Source organism: Tachyglossus aculeatus, chromosome Y4, assembly GCF_015852505.1.
Source record: "Tachyglossus aculeatus isolate mTacAcu1 chromosome Y4, mTacAcu1.pri, whole genome shotgun sequence".
In the NCBI taxonomy this organism is placed as follows: domain Eukaryota; kingdom Metazoa; phylum Chordata; class Mammalia; order Monotremata; family Tachyglossidae; genus Tachyglossus; species Tachyglossus aculeatus.
In genome coordinates this window covers 7,150,285-7,174,844 of record NC_052096.1, presented here as the reverse complement: position 1 = coordinate 7,174,844, position 24,560 = coordinate 7,150,285, and the positions used below count along the sequence as shown (strand labels likewise).

Genomic DNA, 24,560 nt, shown 5'->3' with positions numbered 1-24,560 from the left:
ATTTTGGTATTTGTTAAGTGCTTACTATGTGCAAAGCACTGTTCTAAGCGCTGGGCGGGATACAAAGTGATCAGGTTGTCCCAGGTGGGGATCACAATCTTAATCCCCATTTTCCAGATGAGGTCACTGAGGCCCAGAGAAGTGAAGTGACTCGCCCAAAGTCACACAGCTGGACAAGCGGCCGAGCGGGGATTAGAACCCGTGACCTCCGACTCCAAAGCCCGGGCTCTTTCCGCTGAACCACGCCGGCGCTTAACAAATACCACGTTTCGATGAACGTTTCCTAATTCCCCAACAGTGTTCTTGATATTAAAAAAGCGTAGTGAAAACATGCGTCATGGCAAAAATGAGGAAGTTGGAGCCCGATAAAGCGAAAGACACATCCAAATCCAAACAGGAAAATCTACTGGTCATTACCAAGAGTGACACAGTGGTTTTGAAGCCAAGGGGAAAAAGGAAGTGGGTGGCTTTTGTATCCTTTCGATTGGGGAAATTAAGGAAGTTGGTGGCAGGATTTCTCAGGAACAGCCCAGATTTAGCTCTGCTGAGCCGTTCCAAATCCCCTTGGGAAGAAAGAAAGTTCCATCCCACCACATTCCCTGCTCACAAGGACTTTCACAGTCCAATGTTCAACACTTTAAAGAAACAGCATGGCGGAGTGGCTGCCTCTTAATAATAATAATAGTGGCGTTTATTAAGCGCTTACTATGTGCAAAGCACTGTTCTAAGCGCTGGGGAGGTGATCGGGTTGTCCCGGGGGGACTCACAGTTTTAATCCCCATTTTACAGATGAGGTAACTGAGGCACAGAGAAGTTAAGTGACTTGCCCGAAGTCACACAGCTGACAACTGGCGGAGCCGGGATTTGAACCCATGACTTCTGACTCCAAAGCCCACGCTCTTTCCACTGAGCCACGCTGCTTCTTGCCTGCTGGGTGACTTTGGGCAAGTCACTTCACTTCTCTGGGCCTCAGTTACCTCATCTGTAAAATGGGGATTAAGACTGGGAGCCCCTTGGGACAACCTGATCACCTTGTAACCTCCCCAGCGCTTAGAACAGTGCTTTGCACATAGTAAGCACTTAATAAATGCCATTATTATTATTATTATTCTCTGGGCCTCAGTTCCCTCCCCTGGACAATGGGGATTGAGGCTGTGAGCCACCTGGGCCAGGGACTGTGTCCAACCCGATTTGCTTGTGTCCACCCCAGCGCTTAGTACAGTACCTGGCACATAGTAAGCATTTTCAACAAATACCACAATTATTGAAGCCGTGTGGCTCAGTGGAAAGAGCCCGGGCTTGGGAGTCAGAGGTCGTGGGTTCTAATCCCAGCTCCGCCACTTGTCAGCTGAGTGACTTTGGGCAAGCTACTTCACTTCTCTGTGCCTCAGTGACCTCATCTGTAAAATGAGGATTAAGACTGTGAGCCCCACGTGGGACAACCTGATCACCTTCTATCCACCCAGTACTTAGAACAGTGTTTTGCACATAGTAAGCGCTTAACAAATGCCATTATTATTGTGAGCTTGTTGTGGGCAGGGACTGTGTCTTCGTTGTTCTACTGTCTTCTCCCAAGCGCTTAGTACAGTGCCTGGCACACAGTAAGCACTTAACAAGTACCACAGTTATTACTGTGGCTTCGTTGTGGGCGGGGAATGCGTCTTGTTTGTTGTTCTGGTGTCCTCTCCCAAGTGCTTAGTACAGTGCCTGGCACATAGTAAGCGCTTAACCCGTTGTTTGGTAGGGACCGTCTCTATATGTTGCCGATTTGTCCTTCCCAAGCGCTTAGTACGGTGCTCTGCACACAATAAGTGCTCAATAAATACGATTGAATGAAGGACCAAATACCGCAATTACTGCGAGCTCGTCGTGGGCAGGGAATGTGTCTTTGTTGTTCTAGTGTGCTCTCCCAAGCGCTTAGTACAGTGCCTGGCACATAGTAAGCGCTCAATAAATACGATTGAATGATTATACTGAGAAGCAGCGTGGCTCAGTGGAAAAAGCCCGGGCTTTGGAGTCAGAGGTCATGGGTTCAAATCCCGGCTCCGCCACTTGTCAGCTGTGTGACTTTGGGCAAGTCACTTCACTTCTCTGGGCCTCAGTTCCCTCATCTGCAAAATGGGGATGAAGACTGTGAGCCCCAGGTGGGACATCCTGATCACCTTGTATCCCCCCAGCGCTTAGAACAGTGCTTGGCACATAGTAAGCGCTTAACAAAAACCATTATTATTATTATTATTATTATTATTATTATTATTATTATAACCTGGTTCGCCTCTCCTCCCCTCCACTCCCAATTCCGCCCTCCCTTCAAGACAGGCAGCCGCCTCCGAGGCTCTCGTCCAATCCGGTCCCCCACCTGGCCAACCTCCCAGCCAATCCGGGGGTGGGCGGGCCGCCCCTCCGGCCAATCACAAGCCGGGCCAGGTGGGCTGCCGGCCAATCGGTCACGGGGATGGGCGGGACCTCACCTGGCGGGGGCGGGGCTTCCTCTTCGGGCCAATCGGAGCGCGTCCTGAGGGGAAGGGGGCGTGGTCTGGTGGGGGGAGGGAGGGGCCGCACCTGCCGGCGGGGGGGGCGCGTCAGTCAAGAAGAGTGGCGGCTGTGCGGACCAATGGGAGCGCGCGCGGTGGGGGCGCCGGCCAATGAGAGGCGGCGGCGGGGAGAGGGGGCGGGCTCTCACCTGAGGGCCGGGAGGGATGGGCGCGGCCGGCGTCAGATGGGCTCCCGCAGTCGGGATGGCGGCGAGGGCTGAGGGGCTGCGGCTCCTCTTCCTCTGGGCCTCTCTCGGTGAGTGCGGGCCCGGGGGGGTCAAAGGTCAGAGGTCACGGGAGGGGGAAAGGGATAACAGTGCTTAGCACATAGTAAGCGCTCAACAACCACCCTTAAAGTACCATTATTCTTCTAAAAGTTCATTCAGTCGTATTTATTGAGCGCTTACTGTGGGCAGAGCACTGGACTAAGCGCCTAGGAAGGCCAAGTCGGCGACATCTAGAGCCGGTCCCTCCCCCACAGCGGGCTCACAGGCTAGAAGGGGGGAGACAGGCGACGAAACAAAACAGGTTAACAGAATAAAATCAATAGAATCAAGAAGTACGATCGAATGAATGAGTAAAAGTTGAATTTCGGCGCTTAACAAGTAACCTTATTCTAAAAGTTGAGTTTCTAACCTTATTCTAAAAGTTGAATTTCAGCGCGTAACAAGTCACCTTATTCTAAAAGTTGAATTTCGGCGCTTAACAAGTACCCTTAGTCTTGTCAAAGTTGAATTTCGGCGCTTAACGAGTAGCCATACTATTCTAAAGGTTGAATTTCGGCGCTTAACGAGTAGCCTTATTATTCTAAAAGTTGAATTTCGGAGCTTAATGAGTAGCCTTAGTCTTCTCAAAGTTGAACATCGGCGCTTAACGAGTATTATTATTCGAAAAGTTGAATATCGGCGCTTAACGAGTAATCTTATTATTCCCAAAGTTGAATTTCGGCGCTTAAGTAGCCTTAGGCTTCTAAAAGTTGAATTTCGGCGCTTAAGTAGCTTTAGTCTTCTAAAAGTTGAATATCTGCGCTTAAGAAGTAGACTTATTCTGAAAGTTGAATATCGGCGCTTAACAAGTAGCCCTATTCTAAAAGTTGAATTTCGGCTCTTAAGAAGTAGCCTTATTTTAAAAGTTGAATATCGGCGCTTAAGAAGTAGCCTTATTCTAAAAGTTGAATTTCGGCGTTTAGCAAGTAGCCTTATTCTAAAAGTTGAATTTCGGTGCTTAATAAGTAGCCTTATTCTAAAAGTTGAATTTCGGTGCTTAACAAGTAGCCTTATTCTAAGAGTTGAATTTCGGTGCTTTAACAAGTAGCCTTATTCTAAAAGTTGAATTTCGGTGCTTTAACAAATAGCCTTATTCTAAAAGTTGAATTTCGGTGCTTAACAATTAGCCTTATTCTAAAAGTTGAATTTCGGTGCTTAAGTAGTCTAAATCTTCTAAAAGTTGAATTTCGGTGCTTAAGTAGCCTAAGTCTTCTAAAAGTTGAATTTCGGCTTTTGAGTGGCTTTTGAGTAGCTTTAGTCTTCTAAAAGTTGAATATCGGCGCTTAACAAGTAGCCTTATTCTAAAAGTTGAATTTCGGCGCACAAGTAGCCTTAGTCTTCTAAAAATTGAATTTCGGTGCTCAACAAGTAGCCTTAGTCTTCTAAAAATTGAATTTCGGCGCTCAACAAGTAGCCTTAGTCTTCCAAAAGTTGAATTTGGGCGCTTAGCAAGTACCATTATTATTCTAAAAGTTGAATTCCGGGGGGGAGGGAGAGGGTCCCCCAAAAGGACCCGCCTCGAGGCCGGAGGCACTGGGGGGGCCCGTTGGTTGGGGTTCAAAGGTGAATCTCCCCTCCCAGCCTCATTGTTGTCCACGTGGTCTAAGTTTAGGAGTTTGGGGGGGTCCAGGGACGTTTGGGGGTCTCCATCAGTGGTATTTAATAATAATAGTAATGGCATTTTATTAAGCGCTTACTATGTGCAAAGCACCGTTCTAAGCGCTGGGGAGGTTACAAGGTGATCAGGTTGTCCCACGGGGGGCTCCCAGCCTATATCCCCATTTTACAGATGAGGTCACTGAGGCCCAGAGAAGGTAAGTGACTTGCCCAAAGCGCAGCGTGGCTTAGTGGCAAGAGCCCCAGCTTGGGAGTCAAGAGGTCGTGGGTTCTAATCCCACCTCCACCACTTATCAGCCGTGTGACCTTGGCCAAGTCACTCGACTTCTCGGGGCCCCCGTTCCCTCATCTGGAAAATGGGGATTAAAAGTGGGAGCCCCACGTGGGGCCAGCTGATTTCCCCGCCTCTACCCCAGCGCTTCGCACAGCGCTCGGCACATAGTAAGCGCCTCACAAATGCCATCATTACTCGTTCAGTCGTATTTATAGAGCGCTTACCGTGTGCCGAGCACTGTACTAAGCGCTTGGGAAGGATGATGATGATGTCCGGAGCGCTGTGCTAAGGGTTTATCGAGAAGCAGCGTGGCTCAGTAGCAAGAGCCAGGGCTTGGGAGTCTGAGGTCGTGGGTTCTAATCCCTGTCTGCTGTGTGACTTTGGTTAAGTCACTTCCACTTCTCTGGGCCTCAGTGACCTCAGCTGTAAAATAGGAAGACTGGAAGCCCCACGTGGGACCACCTGATGACCTGGTAGCCTCCCCAGCGTTTAGAACAGTGCTTGGCACATAGTAAGCGCTTAACAAATATTATTATTAGGGGAGCACGATACAACGTGATGAGCGGACACATTCCCTCCCATTGCGAGTTTACAGAGGGGGAGAGGGACAAGAATGTGAATAAATAAGTGGGGCGGGATTGGCCTTGGGGAATTGATAAGGGAAGTCTCTTTGCCAGGCCCAGGGATTGCTTTCCCAGCTGGATTTGGGGGTGGGGTTTGGGGGCTTTGCAAGACGGTGTTTCTTGAGCGCTTACTGCGCGCAGACCACTGTACTAAGCGCCTAAAAGAGAGGATTGCCAAGCAGTTGACTCACCCCTGGGACTTTCTGGGTGGACACCGAAGGTGACCCTTCCCCAGGTCGGACCCCATCGCTCTGAGGAACCAGGGGAGACCCGAGGGCCGCCAGTGGAAGAGGAAACGGTCCCGAATTGCAGTGGGAAGGATGGTGGTTAGACTTCAGGAGGAACTTTCTAGTCGCGAGGGGGCTGGGAAGACAGCAAAGCCAGGGACCAAAGAGGGAAGCTTGTGGCACTAACTCTGTCTTTGGAGGGGGCGGGGGGAGCGGAGATGGGGGGTGGGCAGGGGAAGGGGTGGACCTGCCCACAGTCCAAATGTGGGAAAGGGAGCTGCAGGGAATCGTCCTGGAAGTCCGAAGGACCTGAGTTCTAATCCCACTTTGCTGTGTGACCTTGGCCGAGTCGCTTCTCTGGGCCTCCGTTCCCTCATCTGGAAAATGGAGGTGAAGGCCGTGAGCCCCACGGGGGACAAGGATTGGGTCCAACCCGATTGTCTTGCATCAGCCCCGGCGCTTAGAGCAGTGCCTAGCACACAGTGAGCACTCGACAAATAGCACAATCATGATTATTAGGAAAGAGGAGGGTGGATTTAGGTGAGAGTTGGTTGCTGCTGTTGCTTCCCCTTCCTCCCCCGCCCCAGTTCAGGAACCCGGAGTCCCCTCCCCCTGGGATTTGCGGGGGGACACGGGGAACATCCTGTCCACCCATGTGTCTGCCCTGAATCCTTGCTATTTCCGTAGGGGTTGAGGGAGGCAGAGATGAGTCCCTGGGGCTCCGGGTCTCTCTTGGCAGGCAGGAGTTCATTCATTCATTCAATGGTATTTATTGAATGATTTAATATTTATTATCTGTTATTATAGATATTATTGTCTATTTTATTTGTACATATTTATTCTATTTATTTTATTTTGTTAATATGTTTTGTTGTCCGTCTCCCCCTTCTAGACTGTGAGCCCACTGTTGGGTAGGGACCATCTCTAGATGTTGCCAACTTGGACTTCCCAAGCGCTTAGTCCAGTGCTCTGCACACAGTAAGCGCTCAATAAATACGATTGAATGAATGAATGAATGTGGACTGGTGTCAAGTCGTCAGAACAAATGGAATTAAAGCTAAATGCACATTATTTTGTTAATATGTTTTGTTGTCTGTCTCCCCCTTCTAGACTGTGAGCCCGCTGTTGGGTAGGGACTGTCTCTAGATGTTGCCAACTTGTACTTCCCAAGCGCTTAGTCCAGTGCTCTGCACACAATAAAGCGCTCAATAAATACGATTGAATGAATGTGGACAGGTGTCAAGTCGTCAGAACAAATGGAATTAAAGCTAAATGCACATTATTTTGTTAATATGTTTTGTTTTGTTGTCTGTCTCCCCCTTCTAGACTGTGAGCCCGCTGTTGGGTAGGGACTGTCTCTAGATGTTGCCAACTTGTACTTCCCAAGCGCTTAGTCCAGTGCTCTGCACACAGTAAGCGCTCAATAAATACGATCGAATGAATGAATGAATTGAGCGCTTACTGTGTGCAGAGCACTGGACTAAGCGCTTGGGAAGTACAAGTCGGCAACATACAGGGACAGTCCCTACCCAACAACGGGCTCACAGTCTAGAAGCAGCGTGGCTCAGTGGAAAGAGCCCGGGCTTTGGAGTCAGAGGTCATGGGTTCAAATCCCAGCTCCACCAATTGTCAGCTGGGTGACTTTGGGCAGGTCACTTCACTTCTCTGGGCCTCAGTTACCTCATCTGTAAAATGGAGATTAAGACTGTGAGCCCCCCATGGGACAACCTGATCACCTTGTAACCTCCACAGTGCTTGGCACATAGTAAGCGCTTAGTAAATCAATCAATCAATCATATTTATTGAGCGCTTACTATGTGCAGAGCACTGTACTAAGCGCTTGGGAAGTACAAATTGGCAACATATAGAGACAGTCCCTACCCAACAGTGGGCTCAAATGCCATCATTATTATTATTAGAAGGGGGAGACAGACAACAAAACAAAACTTGTGGACAGGTGTCAAGTCAGAACAAATGAAATTAAAGCCAAGTGCACATCATTAACAAAATAAATAGAATAGTAAATATGCACAACTAAAATGGAGTGATAAATCTGTACAAACATATATACAGGTGCTGTGGGGAGGGGAAGGAGGTAGGGCGGGGGGCGGTGGGGAGGAGGAGAGGAAAATGGGGGCTCGGTCTGGGAAGGCTTCTTGGAGGAGGTGGTGGTGGGGGGTTTGGTGGAGAATGAGTCACTTGGTGTTCCGCCCCAGCCTGCTTCCTCCCTCCGTGACTGCCCATTCCCTCTCCATCCCCCGGAACCCCTAGGAATCAGGAAAAGACAAAGAAAACCCTAGTTTCCTCTCAGTGGCCCTTGGAAAGGAAGTGTGTGTATTTGGAGGGAGGGGGTTGGGGTCATTCGTTCATTCAGTCGTATTTATTTAGCGCTTACTGTGTGCAGAGCACTGTACTGAGCGCTTGAGGGTTGTCAGCCAGTCAGTCGCATTTGTTGAGCACTTGACTGTTTTGTTTTGTTGTCTGTCTCCCCCTTGCCCGTTGTCGGGTAGGGACCGTCTCTATATGTTGCCGACTTGGACTTCCCAAGCGCTTAGTACAGTGCTCTGCACACAGTAAGCGCTCAATAAATACGATTGAATGCATTTGTTGAGCACGTACTGTGTTTTGTTTTGTTGTCTGTCTCCCCTTTCTAGACTGTGAGCTTGTTGTCAGGTAGGGACCGTCTCTATATGTTGCCGACTTGGACTTCCCAAGCGCTTAGTACAGTGCTCTGCACACAGTAAGCGCTCAATAGATATGATTGAATGAATGAATTTGTTGAGCACTTACTGTGTTTTGTTGTCTGTCTCCCCCTTCTAGACTGTGAGCCTGTTGTCGGGTAGGGACCGTCTCTATATGTTGCCGACTCGGACTTCCCAAGCGCTTAGTACAGTGCTCTGCACACAGTGAGCGCTCAATAAATACGATTGAATGAATGAATTTGTTGAGCACTTACTGTGTTTTGTTTTGTTGTCTGTCTCCCCCTTCTAGACTGTGAGCCCGTTGTCGGGTAGGGACCGTCTCTGTATGTTGCCGACTTTGACTTCTCAAGAGCTTAGTACAGTGCTCTGCACACACTAAGCGCTCAATAAATACGATTGAATGAATGAATGCTTGGGGAAGCCCCTCCAGTTCAGCCCTATCGAGTGCTTATTATGGGCGGAGCACTATAACAATGATGGCATTTATTAAGCGCGTACTATGTGCAAAGCACTGTTCTAAGCGCTGGGGAGGCTACAAGGTGATCAGGTTGTCCCACGGGGGGCTCGCAGTCTTCATCCCCATTTTCCAGATGAGGTAACCGAGGCCCAGAGAAGTGAAGTGACTCGCCCCAAGTCACACAGCTGGCAATTGGCGGAGCTGGAATTTGAACCCATGACCTCGGACTCCAAAGCCCGGGCTCTTTCCACTGAGCCACGCTGCTACTGAGCGCTTGGGAGAGGACAGTAGAACAATAAACAGAAACAGTCCCTGCCCACAACGAGCTGACAGTCTTGGGGGTCGGTGGGAGCAGCTGAAGGGGAGTTGATGATAATAGTAATAATAATAACAATGGTATTTAAGCGCTTACTATGTGCCAAGCACTATTCTAAGCGCTAGAGTATATACAAGCTAATCAGGCTGTCCCACATGGGGCTCACAGTCTTAATCCCCATTTTACAGATGAGGGAATTGAGGCACAGAGAAGTTCAGTGGCTTGCCCAAGATTACCCAGCAGACAAGTGGTGAAACCAGAATTAAAACCTACATCCTCTGAATAATAATAATAATAATAATGGTATTTGTTAAGCGCTTACTATGTGCAAAGCACTGTTCTAAGCGCTGGGGAGGTTACAAGTTGATTAGGCTGTCCCATGGGGGCTCACAGTTTTAATCCCCATTTTACAGATGAGGGAACTGAGGCACAGAGAAGTTAAGTGACTTGCCCAAAGTCACACAGCTGACAGTTGGCGGAGCCGGGATTAGAACCCATGACCTCTGACTCCAAAGCCCGGGCTCTTTCCACTGAGCCACGCTGAATAATGAGAAGCGGCGTGGCTCAGTGGAAAGAGCCCGGGCTTGGGAGTCAGAGGTCATGGGTTCTAATCCTGGCTCCTCCACTTGTCAACTATGTGACTTTGGGCAAGTCACTTCTTCTCTGGGCCTCAGTTACCTCATCTGTAAAATGGGGATGAAGATTGTGAGCCCCACGTGGGACAACCTGATCACCTTGTATCCCCCCAGCGCTTAGAACAGTGCTTTGCACATAGTAAGCACTTAACAAATACCATTATTATTATTATTAATAATCCCCTGCTCCGGGGGGGCAGTGGAATAGGGGGAAAGGCCGGGAGGGGAGATGAGGGTGGGCCCGGGGAGCGCAGCACGTGCTCGGCATCCTTCCGGGGACCCCTGAAGAAGGTGGTTGCAGGATGGACGGGGGTCTTGAGGGGGTTTGGGGAGAGAAACCAAGGCCCAGAGAGAGGCAGCGGCTTCCCCAGGGCACACAGCAGATGGGGATCACGGGCCTGAAGGCGGTAATTACAATGACAATGGTGGTATCGATCAATCAATCTTTGGCAGTGATGATCCGCTCAGTATAGCGCTCTGTATACAGGGCACTGTACTAAGGGGCTGGGCGGGTGCGTGGCTCAGTGGAAAGAGTCAAAGGTCATGGGTTCAAACCCCGGCTCCGCCAACTGTCAGCTGGGTGACTTTGGGCAAGTCACTTCACTTCCCTGGGCCTCAGTGACCTCATCTGTCAAATGGGGATGAAGACTGGGAGCCCCACGTAGGACAACCCGATCACCTTGTATCCTCCCCAGCGCTTAGAACAGTGCTTTGCGCATAGTAAGCGCTTAACAAGTACCATCATTATTATTATTATAGCGCTGTGTATGCAGGGCACTGTGCTAAGGGGTTGGGAGGGTGCAGTAGGGTAGATGCCTTTCCTGCCCACAAGGAAAACCCGGTCTAGAAGGCAGACAGGAAAATAAATAAATACAGGGAAGCTTATTTAACAACTCTGTTACGTTCATACTCATAATAATAATGATGGCATTTCTTAAGCACCGACTATGTGCAGAGCACTGTTCTAAGCACTGGGGAGGTAACAAGGTGATCAGTTTGTCCCACGGGGGTCTTAGCAGTGTGGCCCAGTGGAAAGATCACAGGCTTTGGAGTCAGAGGTTATGGGTTTGAATCCCGGCTCCGCCACGTGTTTTGCTGTGTGACCTTGGGCAAGTCACTTAACTTCTCTGAGCCTGTTACCTCATCTGTAAAATGGGGATTAAGACTGTGAGCCCCACGTGGGACAACTTGATCACCTTGTATCCCCCCACCCAGCGCTTAGAACAGTGCTCTGCACATAGTAAGCGCTTAACAAATGCCCTTATTATTATTATTAATATTATTATTATTGTTATTATTATTATTAAATCCCCATTTTACAGATGATGGAACTGAGGCCCAGAGAAGTGAAGTGGCTTGCCCACAGTCACACAGCTGACAGTTGGCGCAGCCGGGATTTGAACCCATGACCTCTGACTCCAAAGCCTGGGCCCTATCCACTGAGCCACGCTGCTTCTCGTGAACTCATCCAGGCGTTCAGTTCAGCGCTCAGTACAAAGTATGCGCTCAGTAAAGACCTCGACTGATCGATAACTAAATTGCGGGCATGTCCACGGCTGCCGTGGGTGGAGCGGCTATCGGACGCTTAAAGGCACCGTGTGCTAAGCGCTGGGGTAGACAGCGCTGGGTGACCTTGGGCGAGTCACTGCTCCGTGCCTCGGTGATCTCATCCGTCCTTAAGACTTTGAGCCCGATGAGGGACAGGGACCGCGTCCCGCCCGATTTGCTTGGATGCGCCCCAGCTCTTAGGCCAGTGCCTGGCACAGAGGAAGCGCTCAACAAATACCTCGGTTATTATTAATTGTTACCAAGAGGCCCGGGATAATGGGGACGGACGCCGACCCCGTCCGAGACGGGGACAAATCAATCAATCAATCATATTTATTGAGCGCTTACTATGTGCAGAGCACTGTACTAAGCGCTTGGGAAGTACAAATTGGCAACACATAGAGACAGTCCCTACCCAACAGTGGGCTCACAGTCTAAAAGGGGGAGACAGAGAACAGAACCAAACATACCAACAAAATAAAATAAATAGGATAGAAATGTACAAGTAAAATAAATAAATAAATAGAGTAATAAATATGTACAACCATATATACATATATACAGGTGCTGTGGGGAAGGGAAGGAGGTAAGATGGGGGGATGGAGAGGGGGACGAGGGGGAGAGGAAGGAAGGGGCTCAGTCTGGGAAGGCCTCCTGGAGGAGGTGAGCTCTCAGCAGGGCCAGCGACCTTTCCAGACTGAGCCCCTTCCTTCCTCTCCCCCTCATCCCCCTCTCCATCCCCCCCATCTTACCTCCTTCCCTTCCTCACAGCACCTGTAGATATGTATATATGTTTGTACATATTTATTACTCTATTTATTTAACTTGTACATATCTATTTATTTTATTTTGTTAGTATGTTTGGTTTTGTTCTCCGTCTCCCCCTTTTTGAGCCCACTGTTGGGTAGGGACCGTCTCTCTATGTTGCCAACTTGTACTTCCCAAGCGCTTAGTACAGTGCTCTGCACACAGCAAGCGCTCCATAAATACAATTGATTGATTGATCGGATGGGTATCAGGGGGTGAGAGGTTGTGTTTGTGGGCTGCCCCCGTGCCAGGGCCAGCTTCAGACTACGTTTGGCGGGGCTGGGGTGGGGGTTTGTCTCGGGGCGGAGGGGCACGGTGGGGTCTCCTCAGCCCCCCGCTCCATCCCGGGGTCCATCATCATCATCATCAATCGTATTTATTGAGCGCTTACTATGTGCAGAGCACTGGACTAAGCGCTTGGGAAGTACAAATTGGCAACATATAGAGACAGTCCCTACCCAACGGTGGGCTCACAGTCTAAAAGGGGGAGACAGAGAACAAAACCAAACATACTAACAAAATAAAATAAATAGAATAGATATGTCCAGAGGCCGGGCGCCCTGATGCCCGCTCCCGCGTCTCACTCCTGAGGGGCTGGTTGGGGAAACAGGCAGTCCCCTTCCCGCCCTGCCCGGCCCGGACGTTGGCACCGGGCCTGCCCCCCGCCGCCCGGCCTTCGTCCTCCTGTCCGCGCCCCCTCCGCTCTCTCCGGGACACGAGGTTTCGGTCCAAAGTCCCGTCCCGGCGGCCCGGGACTGGGGAGGGGAGGGTGGGGCCCGGGCGCTGGGCACTGGGGGAGGCTCCCTGGCACCGCTGCCCAAACCCTCCTGGCGGGGAGAGGCCGCCGCCAGGCAGGGACAGGAAGGAGCTAAGCAGGTAGAACCGGAAATTCCACCAAGGGAGGGACTGGTCTAACCTCCCCTGCCCTCCCTCCGGCCGTGCCCGCGCCCCGAGAGCCGAGCGTGGTGGGGTTGGGGGGCAGACAGACCACCAGGACCCCCTCGCCCCCCCCACCCACCACCCCGGGACCCACTCACAGAGCCCCTCACCCCTCCAGGGACAGAAAGACAGCCCACCTCCTCCAGGAGGCCTTCCCAGACCGAGCCCCCCCCCTTTTCCTCTCATCCCCTCCTCCGCCGGACCCCCTTCCCCCCCCCATTTTCCTCTCATCCCCTCCCCATCGCCCCTTCCCCTCCCCAAAGCACGTGTATCTATTTGCACATTCATTCATTCAACCATATTTATTGAGCACTTGCTGTGTGCAGAACACTGGACTAAGCGCTTGGGAAGTCGGCAACATATAGAGATGGTCATTCATTCATTCAATCGTATTTATTGAGCGCTTACCCTGTGCAGAACACTGGACTAAGCGCTTGGGAAGTCGGCAACATATAGAGATGGTCATTCATTCATTCAATCGTATTTATTGAGCGCTTACCGTGTGCAGAACACTGGACTAAGCGCTTGGGAAGTCGGCGACATATAGAGATGGTCATTCATTCATTCATTCAATCATATTTATTGAGCACTTACTATGTGCAGAACACTGGACTAAGCGCTTGGGAAGTCGGCAACATATAGAGATGGTCATTCCTTCATTCAATCGTATTTATTGAGCGCTTACCGTGTGCAGAACACTGGACTAAGCGCTTGGGAAGTCGGCGACATATAGAGATGGTCATTCATTCATTCATTCAATCATATTTATTGAGCACTTACTGTGTGCAGAACACTGGACTAAGCGCTTGGGAAGTCGGCAACATATAGAGATGGTCATTCCTTCATTCAGTCGTATTTATTGAGTGCTTACTGTGTGCAGAACACTGGACTAAGCGCTTGGGAAGTCGGCAACATATAGAGATGGTCATTCATTCATTCATTCAATCGTATTTATTGAGCGCTTACCGTGTGCAGAACACTGGACTAAGCGCTTGGGAAGTCGGCAACATATAGAGATGGTCATTCATTCATTCATTCAATCGTATTTATTGAGCGCTTACTGTGTGCGGAACACTGGACTAAGAGCTTGGGAAGTCAGCAACATATAGAGATGGTAATTCATTCATTCAATCGTATTTATTGAGCGCTGACTGTGTGCAGAACACTGGACTAAGCGCTTGGGAAGTCGGCAACATATAGAGATGGTCATTCATTCATTCATTCAATCGTATTTATCGAGCGCTTACTGTGTGCAGAACACTGGACTAAGCGCTTGGGAAGTCGGCAGCATATAGAGATGGTCATTCATTCATTCAATCGTATTTATTGAGCACTTACCATGTGCAGAACACTGGACTAAGCGCTTGGGAAGTCGGCAACATATAGAGATGGTAATTCATTCAATCGTATTTATTGAGCGCTGACTGTGTGCAGAACACTGGACTAAGCGCTTGGGAAGTCGGCAACATATAGAGATGGTCATTCATTCATTCATTCAATCGTATTTATCGAGCGCTTACTGTGTGCAGAACACTGGACTAAGCGCTTGGGAAGTCGGCAACATATAGAGATGGTCATTCAATCGTATTTAGTGAGCGCTTACCGTGTGCAGAACACTGGACTAAGCGCTTGGGAAGTCGGCAACATATAGAGATGGTCATTCATTCATTCAATCGTATTTATTGAGAGCTTACTGTGTGCGGAACACTGGACTAAGCGCTTGGGAAGTCGGCAACATATAGAGATGGTCATTCCTTCATTCAGTCGTATTTATTGAGCGCTTACTGTGTGCAGAGCACTGGACTAAGCGCTTGGGAAGTACAATTTGGCAACAGATAGAGATGGTCCCTACCCAACAGTGGGCTCACAGGCTAGAAGGGGGAGACAGAGAACAAAACAAAACATATTAACAAAATAAAATAAATAGAATAAATATGTACAAATAAAATAAATAGAGTAATAAATCCGTACAAACATATATACAGGTGCTGTGGGGAGGGGAAGGAGGTAAGGTGGGGGGGAAAGGAAGGAGGGGGCTTAGGGGTCCCTACCCAACAACGGGCTTACAGTCTAGAAGGGGGAGAGAGACAATAAATTTTATTAACCTATTTATTTGTACATATTTATTACTCTATTTTATTAATGATGTGTGCATAGCTCTAATTCTATTTATTCTGGTGATATTGACACCCGTCTACTTGTTTTGTTGTCTGTCTCCCCCTTCTAGCCTGTGAGCCCGTTGTTGGGCAGGGACCGTCTCTATCCGTTGCCGATTTGTACTTCCCAAGCGCTTAGTAAAGTGCTCTGCACACGGTAGAAGCAGCGTGGCTCAGTGGAAAGAGCCCAGGCTTGGGAGTCAGAGGTCGTGGGTTCGAATCCCAGCTCCGCCACTCATCGGCTGTGTGACTTTGGGCGAGCCAGTTCGCTTCTCTGGGCCTCGGTTCCCTCATCTGTGAAATGGGGATTAAGTCTGTGAGACCCACGGGGGCAATCTGATTATCTTGTATCTCCCCCAGCGCTTAGAACAGTGCTTGGCACGTAGTAAGCGCTTAACAAATGTCATCATCAGTAAGCGCTCAATAAATGCGATTGACTGAATGAGTGAAAGGTTCAGCCCGCGACCAAAGCGGGGGCAGGTCAGGTGGGTTGTTCATTTATTCAGTTGTATTTATTGAGCGCTTACTGTGTGCAGAGCACTGGACTAAGCGCTTGGGAAGTCCAAGTTGGCAACATATAGAGACGGTCCCTACCCAACAGTGGGCTCACAGTCTAAAAGGGGGAGAAGGAAGGGCACAGTCCTTCCCTTCTCCGGGCCTCAGTTCCCTCATTTGCAAAATAACCTCCCCAGCGCTTAGAACAGTGCTTTGCATATAGTAAGCGCTTAATAAATGCCATCATTATTATTATTATTGAGCACTTAAACTGTGTACAGAGCATCATCATCATCAATCGTATTTATTGAGCGCTTACTACGTTCAGAGCACTGTACTAAGCGCTTGGGAAGTCCAATTACAGCAATAAAGAGAGACAACCCCTGCCCACAGCGGGCTCACAGTCTAGACAGGGTTACCCTCAAGAAGCTTCTGGTCTCGGGGTGGGGGGACGGACACGGGCCAAACCCACCCGTCTCTCGCCAAATGAGTCACGGGGGGAGCGGGTTCCCGCCTCGGGCCCCGGGGGGGGAGGGGACCGCTCCCGTGATTCCTCCCGTGATTCCCGTGATTCCTGGCGGCTCTTCCCGCCGCCCCTTGCCCGGCTCACCATCCTCTCTTTCCCGACAGGTGCCGGGATCCTGGGCCAGGGCACCGTCCACACCAACACTCCTTTCCTCCGGGAGGAAGAGCACAAACGTGAGAGGAGGAGATGGCGGGGGGGCCGGGGGGAAGGTGGGCCCGCCGGAGGGGACGGGGGCGGAGAAGCAGCGTGGCTCAGTGGGAAGAGCCCGGGCTTTGGAGTCCGAGGTCGTGGGTTCAAATCCCGGCTCCGCTACTTGTCAGCTGGGTGACTTTGGGCAAGTCGCTTCACTTCTCTGGGCCTCAGTTCCCTCATCTGGAAAATGGGGAGGAAGCCTGTGAGCCGCCCCGTGGGACAACCTGATTACCTTGTGTCCCCCAGCGCTTAGAACAGTGCTTTGCACATAGTAAGCGCTTAATAAATGCCCTTATTATTATTATTATTCCCAGCATCCTCTGCGCCTTCCCTTCTCACGGGAATCAGTGTGGCCTGGGGGCGGGAGCTTCAACCTGGGAGTCCAAGAAAATGAGTTCTGATCCCGGCTCCTCCACACATCCGCTGTGGGACCTTGGACGAGTCACTTCACTTCTCTGAGCCTCAGTTCCCTCATCTAGAAAACGGGGGTGAAGACCGGGAGCCCCACATGGGATGGGGACGGTGTGCAACCCGATTAGCTCGTATCTGCCCCAGCGCTTAAAGCAGCGCTCAGCCCATAGTAAGCACTTAAATACTTAACAAAACAGGGACTGTGCCCAACCCGATTATCTTGTATCTGCCCCAGCGCTTAGAACAGCGCTCAGCCCATAGTAAGCACTTAAATACTTAACAAAACAGGGACTGTGCCCAAACCGCTTATCTCGTATCTGCCCCAGTGCTTAGAACAGCGCTCAGCCCATAGTAAGCACTTAAATACCTAACACAACAGGGACTGTGCCCAACCCGATTAGCTCGTATCTGCCCCAGCGCTTAGAAGAGCGCTCAGCCCATAGTAAGCACTTAAATACTTAACAAAACAGGGACTGTGCCCAACCCGATTAGCTCATATCTGCCCCAGCGCTTAGAACAGCGCTCAGCCCATAGTAAGCACTTAAATACCTAACAAAACAGGGACTGTGCCCAACCCGATTATCTCGTATCTGCCCCAGCGCTTAGAGCAGTGCTCAGCCCATAGTAAGCACTTAAATACTTAACAAAACAGGGACTGTGCCCAACCCGATTAGCTCATATCTGCCCCAGCGCTTAGAACAGCGCTCAGCCCATAGTAAGCACTTAAATACCTAACAAAACAGGGACTGTGCCCAGCCCGATTATCTCGTATCTGCCCCAGCGCTTAGAGCAGTGCTCAGCCCATAGTAAGCACTTAAATACTTAACAAAACAGGGACTGTGCCCAACCCGATTAGCTCATCCAGTGCTTAGAACAGCGCTCAGCCCATAGTAAGCACTTAAATACTTAACAGGGACTGTGCCCAACCCGATTATCTCGTATCTGCCCCAGCGCTTAGAACAGCGCTCAGCCCATAGTAAGCACTTAAATACTTAACAAAACAGGGACTGTGCCCAACCCGATTAGCTCGTCCAGTGCTTAGAACAGCGCTCAGCCCATGGTAAGCACTTAAATGCTTAACAAAACAGGAACTGTGCCCAACCCGATTATCTTGTATCTGCCCCAGCGCTTAGAACAGCGCTCAGCCCATAGTAAGCACTTAAATACTTAACAAAACAGGGACTGTGCCCAACCCGATTATCTCGTATCTGCCCCAGCGCGTAGAACAGCGCTCAGCCCATAGTAAGCACTTAAATACTTAACACAACAGGGACTGTGCCCAAACCGCTTATCTCGTATCTGCCCCAGCGCTTAGAACAGCGCTCAGCCCATAGTAAGCACTTAAACACTTAACAATACTTTAGAGAGTAAAGCGGCGTGGCTCAGTGGAAAGAGCACGAGCTTGGGAGCCAGAGGTCGTGGGTTCTAATCCCAGCTCCTCCACATGTCTGCTGTGTGACTTTGGGCAAGTCACTTCACTTCTCTGGGCCTCAGCTCCCTCATCTGTGAAATGGGGATTAAGACCGTGAGCCCCAAGGGGGACAACCTGATCACCTTGTATCTCCCTCAGCGCTTAGAACAGTGCTTTGCACACAGTAAGCGCTTAACAAATGCCATTATTATTATTATTATTATTATTATTATTATTATTATTATTATTATTATTATGGGTTCTAATCCCGGCTCCGCCAGTTGTCAGCCGTGTGACTTTGGGCAAGTCACTTCACTTCTCTGGGCCTCGGTGACCTCATCTGTAAAATGGGGATTAAGACTGTGAGACCCACGGGGGACAACCTGATCACCTTGTATCTCCCTCAGCGCTCAGAACAGTGCTTTGCACACAGTAAGCGCTTAACAAATGCCATTATTATAATTATTGTTATTATTATTATTATTATATTATTATTATGGGTTCTAATCCCAGCTCCGCCAGTTGTCAGCCGTGTGACTTTGGGCAAGTCACTTCACTTCTCTGGGCCTCAGTGACCTCATCTGTCAAATGGGGATGAAGACCGCGAGGCCCCCGTGGGACAACCTGATCACCTTGTAACCTCCCCAGCGCTTAGAACAGGGCTTTGCACATAATAAGCACTTAACAAATGCCATTATTGTTGTTATTATTATTATTATTAACTACCAAAGATTTATTTTTCTTTTCTTTCCCCCAACCCCACCCCGGCAGAGGTCACGCTATCATGCATTTATTCCGGGTTCCAAAACCCCAATGTGGTCTGGAAGTTTGGGCAGGGCGGCAACTCGGTGCTGGTGTGTTACAACAACAAGATCACCGGTGAGTTCGGAGAAGACCGCGGAGGAGGGGCGTTCAGAAGCGGCGCGGCCCCTTGGGAAGACCCCGGGCGGGGGAGTCGGAGGTCCTGGGTTCTAATCCTGCCCCCCGCCGGGTGACCCCGGGCAGGTGGCTTAGCTTCTCTGGGCCCTCATCTACAGAACGGGAAGTCAGTCCCTGTTCTCCCTCCAACACAGGCAGGGATCCCCCACGCAGGACCCCATTCATTCATTCATTCATTGTCGTATTTATTGAGCGCTTACTGTGTGCAGAGCACTGTACTAAGTGCTTGGGAAGTACAAGTTGGCAACATATAGAGAGGGTCCCTACCCAACAGTGGGCTCACAGTCTAGAAGGGGGCTGATGATGAGAAGCAGCGTGGCTCAGTGGAAAGAGCCCGGGCTTTGGAGTCAGAGGTCGTGGGTTCCAATCCCGGCTCCGCCACTTGTCAGCTGGGTGGCTTTGGGCGAGTCACTTGGCTTCTCTGGGCCTCAGTGACCTCATCTGGAAAACGGGGATGAAGACTGTGAGCCCCACGGGGGACAACCTGATCGCCTTGTATCTCCTCGTCTGTAAAACGGGGATTAAGACTGTGAGCCCCCCGTGGGACAACCTGATGGCCTTGTATCTCCCCCAGCGCTTAGAACAGTGCTTTGCGCATAGTAAGCGCTTAATAAATGCCATCATTATTATTATTATTGAGAAGCAGCGTGGCTCAGTGGAGAAGAGCCCGGGCTTTGGAGTGAGAGGTCATGGGCTCAAACCCCGGCTCCACCACTTGTCGGCTGTGTGACTTTGGGCAAGTCACTTCACTTCTCTGGGCCTCAGTTCCCTCATCTGTAAAGTGGGGATTGAGACTGTGAGCCCCCCGTGGGACAACCTGATCACCTTGTAACCTCCCCGGCGCTTAGAACAGTGCTTTGCACATAGTAAGCGCTTAATAAATGCCATCGTTATTATTATTATTATTATTATTATTGTCTTGCTTCCACCCCCAGTGCTTGACATGTAGTAAGCACTTAACAAATGCAGCGGTTTACGTTGAGGGGGAGATGGGTTGGCGAGTTTGGGGGCTCGGGGGACCGGGCAGGTCTGTCCGTCCCCCCTCGGCCAACCAGCGCTGTAAGCGCTTAGTACAGTGCTCTGCACATAGTAAGCGCTCAGTAAATACGATTGATGATTGATGAACCAGCCCCTTCCCACCCCGTGCCCAGCCCCCTACGAGCAGCGGGTGACCTTCTCTGCGGCGGGGATCACGTTCAAGTCGGTGACACGCAAGGACAACGGGACATACGTGTGCATGGTCAGTGACCCGACCGGAGCCAGCTACGCCGAAGCCACCATCTACCTCACCGTGCTGGGTACGTGCCCGCCCACCCCTGCGTGACCCTGGGCAAGTCACTTAACTCCGTGCCTCGGTCCCTTCATCTGTAAAATGGGAATCAGACTGTGAGCCCCATGTGGGACAGGGGCTGCGTCCAACCAGATTCGCTCGTCTCTAAGCAGCGTTAGCTTTTAGTGGACAGAGGACAGGCCCGGACCCGGGTTCTAATCCCGCCTCCTCCACTCGTCTGCTGTTCGACCTTGGGCAAGCCACTTCCCGTCTCTGTGCCTCAGTTACCTCATCTGTAAATTGGGGATTGAGACCGGGAGCCTCATGGGGGACAGGGACTGTGTCCCACCTGATTTTTGTACCCACCCCAGCGCTCAGTACAGTGCCTGGCACATAGTAAGCGCTTAAAAGTACCATCATCATTATTATCATTATCTACCCCAGTACTCAGTATAGTGCCTGGCACATAGTAAGCGCTTAAAAGTACCGTCATCATTATTATCATTATTATTATCTACCCCCTGGTACTTAGTACAGTGCTTGGCACATAGAGCTTAAAAGTACCGTCATCATTATTATCATTATTACTGTCTACCCCGGTACTTAGTACAGTGCCTGGCACACAGTAAGCGCTTAAAAGTACCGTCATTATTATCATTATTATTATTATATACCCCAGTACTTAGTACAGTGCCTGGCACATAGTAAGCACTTAAAAGTACCGTCATCATTATTATCATTATTATTATCTACCTCGGTACTTAGTACAGTGCCTGGCACATAGTAAGCACTTAAAAGTACCGTCATCATTATTATCATTATTATTATCTGCCCCGGTACTTAGTACAGCACCTGGCACATAGTAAGTGCTTAAAGGTACTGTCATCGTTATTATCATTATCTACCCCGGTACTTAGTACAGTGCCTGGCACATAGTAAGCGCTTAAAAGTACCGTCATCATTATTATCATTATCTACCCCGGTACTTAGTACAGTGCCTGGCACATAGTAAGCGCTTAACAATACTGTCATCGTTATTATCATTATCTACCCCAGTACTTAGTACAGTGCCTGGCATATAATAAGCGCTTTAAATATGATATAAAAAAAAATAAGTGGTCAGAGTCTGTTGGCAGTGCTAAACGACCCACCTACAGGTGTAGCACTGGACTAAACACTGTGGCTAGGACTGGAAAAGTAAGATGCGGGGAGGCAGGGGTGGTATTTATTGAGCGCTTCTCACCATACTGGAAGAGTTGGTAGACATGATCCCCTTCATCCTTGGGTCTAGTGACCAACTTGGGGAGATGGGTCGGCACGAGGTGAAATCATGGTGCTGTAAATCCCGAGGGCGGGGAGAGGGGCGCAGGATCGGCTGGCGACCAGGGAAGGCTTCCTGGAGGAGGTGGTCTCTGGAGCCGAGGAGACCCAGGAAGCTGCTGGATCTGAAGGGCTTGGTGGGGGGCGGTGGAGAAGAGCGCAGGGTGGGGGGCACTCGACGGTCTGGAGTTTGGAGGCGGGCGCCGGAGGGTCACAGACAGACGGACACCGGAGGTCCGGTAGAGAAGCAGCGTGGCTCAGTGGAAAGAGCCCGGGCTTTGGAGCCAGAGGTCATGGGTTCAAATCCCGGCTCTGCCAACTGTCATCTGGGTGACTTTGGCCAAGTCATTTATTACTCTATTTATTTTACTTGTACAGATCTATTCTATTTATTTTATTTTGTTAGTATGTTTGGTTTTGTTCTCTGTCTCCCCCTTTTAGACTGTGAGCCCACTGTTGGGCAGGGACTGCCTCTATATGTTGCCAATTTGTACTTCCCAAGCGCTTAGTGCAGTGCTCTGCGCACAGTAAGCGCTCAATAAATACGATTGATGATGATGATGATTTCTCTGGGCCTCAGTTCCCTCATCTGTAAAATGAGGATGAAGACTGGGAGCCCCCCCCAATGGGACAGCCTGATCACCTTGTATCCCCCCCAGTGCTTAGAACAGAGCTTTGGACATAGTAAGCGCTTACCAAATGCCATTATTATTATTATCATCATCATCATCAATCGTATTTATTGAGCGCTTACTGTGTGCAGAGCACTGTACTAAGCGCTTGGGAAGTACAAGTTGGCAACGTATTATCAGCCAGAACTCCAACCTGGGGGTCTGAGCGGGGGCTGGGGGAGGGGGCACGGGCTCCTTGGGTCCCCTCAGCACCCCGTCCTCCCCCCCCCCCCCGGCAGTGCCCCCAGCGAAGCCCAGGATCAGCGTCCCTTCGTCGGCCACCATCGGCCGCAGGGTAGTGCTGACCTGCTCGGAGGACGAGGGGTCCCCGCCCTCCGAATACCAGTGGCTGCGGGACGGCCTCCCCGTGCCCCCCGACCCCAAGAGCAGCCGCATCTTCAGCAACTCCTCCTACACCATGAACCTCAACACCGGGGAGCTGGTAAGGGGCCGGGGCGGGCACGGGGCGGGCGGCGGGGGGCCGGGGCCGCCTCCCCTCACACCCTCCCCGCCCTCAGATCTTCGACCCGTTATCGGCGTCGGACTCGGGCGAATACAGCTGCCGGGCCCAGAACGGCGTGGGGCTGCCCCAGCAGTCCAACCCCATGCGCATGGAGGCCAGTGAGTAGCGGGGTGCGGGCCGGCGGAGCCCCCCGGGATGGGGATGGGGGGGGGGCGCCGGTTCCCGAGGGATCTGGGACGCCCCCCCCCAAACTGGCCTCCCCGCCTCCCCGCAGCGGAGCTGAACGTGGGCGGCATCGTGGCGGCCGTGATCGTGTCCCTGATCCTGCTCGGCCTGCTCGCTTTCGGAGTTTGGTTCGCCTACAGCCGCGGCTACTTCAACAGTGAGGGGCCCCCCCAACTGCCCGTCCCTTGCTCCCTCAAATCCTCTACTTACGACTTACAATGGTATCTGTTAAGCGCTTACTGTGTGCAAAGCACTGTTCTAAGCGCCGGAGGCATACAAGGTGATGAGATTGTCCCACATGGGGCTCACAGTCTTCATCCCCATTTTACAGATGAGGGAACTGAGGCACAGAGAAGTTAAGTGATTTGCCCAAAGTCACACAGCTGACAGTTGGCAGAGCTGGGATTTGAACCCCCGACCTCTGACTCCAAAGCCTGGGCTCAATCAATCAATCAATCGTATTTATTGAGCGCTTCCCCTCCACCCCTTGCTCTCCCCATCTCCAGCGTGCCCCGTCCCCCGCTCCCCCTGTCCCGTAACCCAGCCTCCATCCTCACGCTTCCTTTTTTCTCTCTTCTCTTGCAGGGACAAAGAAGGAGTGAGTATACAGGGGGGCAGCCGGAGGAGAAGCCCCCAGCCCCTGAGGCAGAGAGCAGCAAAAGCCCAGGGGATGGAGAAGGCCCACGACCCAGAAATTCATTCATTCATTCAATCGTATTTATTGAGCGCTTACTGTGTGCAGAGCACTGGACTCAGCGCTTGGGAAATACAAGTTGAGATTCAGAGAAGCAGCTTGGCTCAGTGGAAGAAATCTGTCTCCTGGCCTGGGGAGGAAGTGGAGGGGAGGGGAGGCCGCAGGGGAGCGGCCCCAGGCCCCGGGGGCCTGGTCCAAGAGGACTTCCTGGAAGAAGCAGGCTTCTGGCTGTCCCAGATGGGGAGGGAAGGATTTAGGAGAGAGCCAGGCAGGAAAAAGGCGTGGGCGGGGATGGAGAAAGGGTAGGGGCGGAGGGCAGTGCCCGGCCGCTGAAGGTGAGGGTGGCGTGGGATGGGAAGGGGCAGGAGGGTGGTCGGGGTCATCAGCCGGGAGGAAACGGGTGGCAGAGGAGGGGCGAGGTGGGGGGGAAGAGCCCCCCTGCCTCACGCATCGCTGCTTCCCTTCATTTTCAGGAGCTCGGGCAAGAAGGTGATTTATAGCCAACCGTCTGCCCGCAGTGATGTGAGTGTATGTGGGGGGTAGGGAGGTGGGTATGGGAGGGGGTAAGTTTTGGGGGGACCTGCCTGCCGCTCGTGGGGTGACTCGGGCCCTTTGTCTCTGTCCCCAGGGCGAGTTCAAACAGACATCATCTTTCCTGGTGTGACCCCGGCCCCTGTGATCGCACCCCCACCCACCCACCCCCGCCACTGTAGTTAGGATGTTTTTATATGGATTTGCCCCCCTTCTCCTCCCCTTCCCACCTGGGCATTTGCTGGTGAAACTGCGGTGCTGACCCCTGACCCTTGACCCCGGCCCCCTCGCCCGCATCCCCTTACTTGGAC

General features: G+C 51.2%; 1 protein-coding gene across 1 annotated transcript; it reads left to right on the top strand.

The window, feature by feature from the left end:
- The first annotated feature begins 2,730 nt into the window (after positions 1-2,730).
- Positions 2,731-24,411, top strand: F11R (F11 receptor). The gene is made up of 10 exons (XM_038768724.1): positions 2,731-2,790; positions 16,227-16,295; positions 18,908-19,015; positions 20,227-20,373; positions 22,576-22,778; positions 22,855-22,957; positions 23,074-23,181; positions 23,610-23,622; positions 24,192-24,240; positions 24,347-24,411. The coding sequence occupies exons 1-10, from the start codon at positions 2,739-2,741 to the stop codon at positions 24,380-24,382; spliced, it is 888 nt and encodes a 295-aa protein (XP_038624652.1). The 5' UTR covers positions 2,731-2,738; the 3' UTR covers positions 24,383-24,411.
- Positions 24,412-24,560: the final 149 nt, after the last annotated feature.

Excerpts from the sequence above, each read along its gene's own strand:
- F11R (XM_038768724.1), top strand. The coding sequence starts at position 2,739 with ATGGCGGCGAGGGCTGAGGGGCTGCGGCTCCTCTTCCTCTGGGCCTCT. Across the intron at positions 22,958-23,073 it reads CCCCATGCGCATGGAGGCCA|CGGAGCTGAACGTGGGCGGC; the intron begins GTGAGTAGCGGG and ends GCCTCCCCGCAG. Across the intron at positions 24,241-24,346 it reads AACCGTCTGCCCGCAGTGAT|GGCGAGTTCAAACAGACATC; the intron begins GTGAGTGTATGT and ends CTCTGTCCCCAG.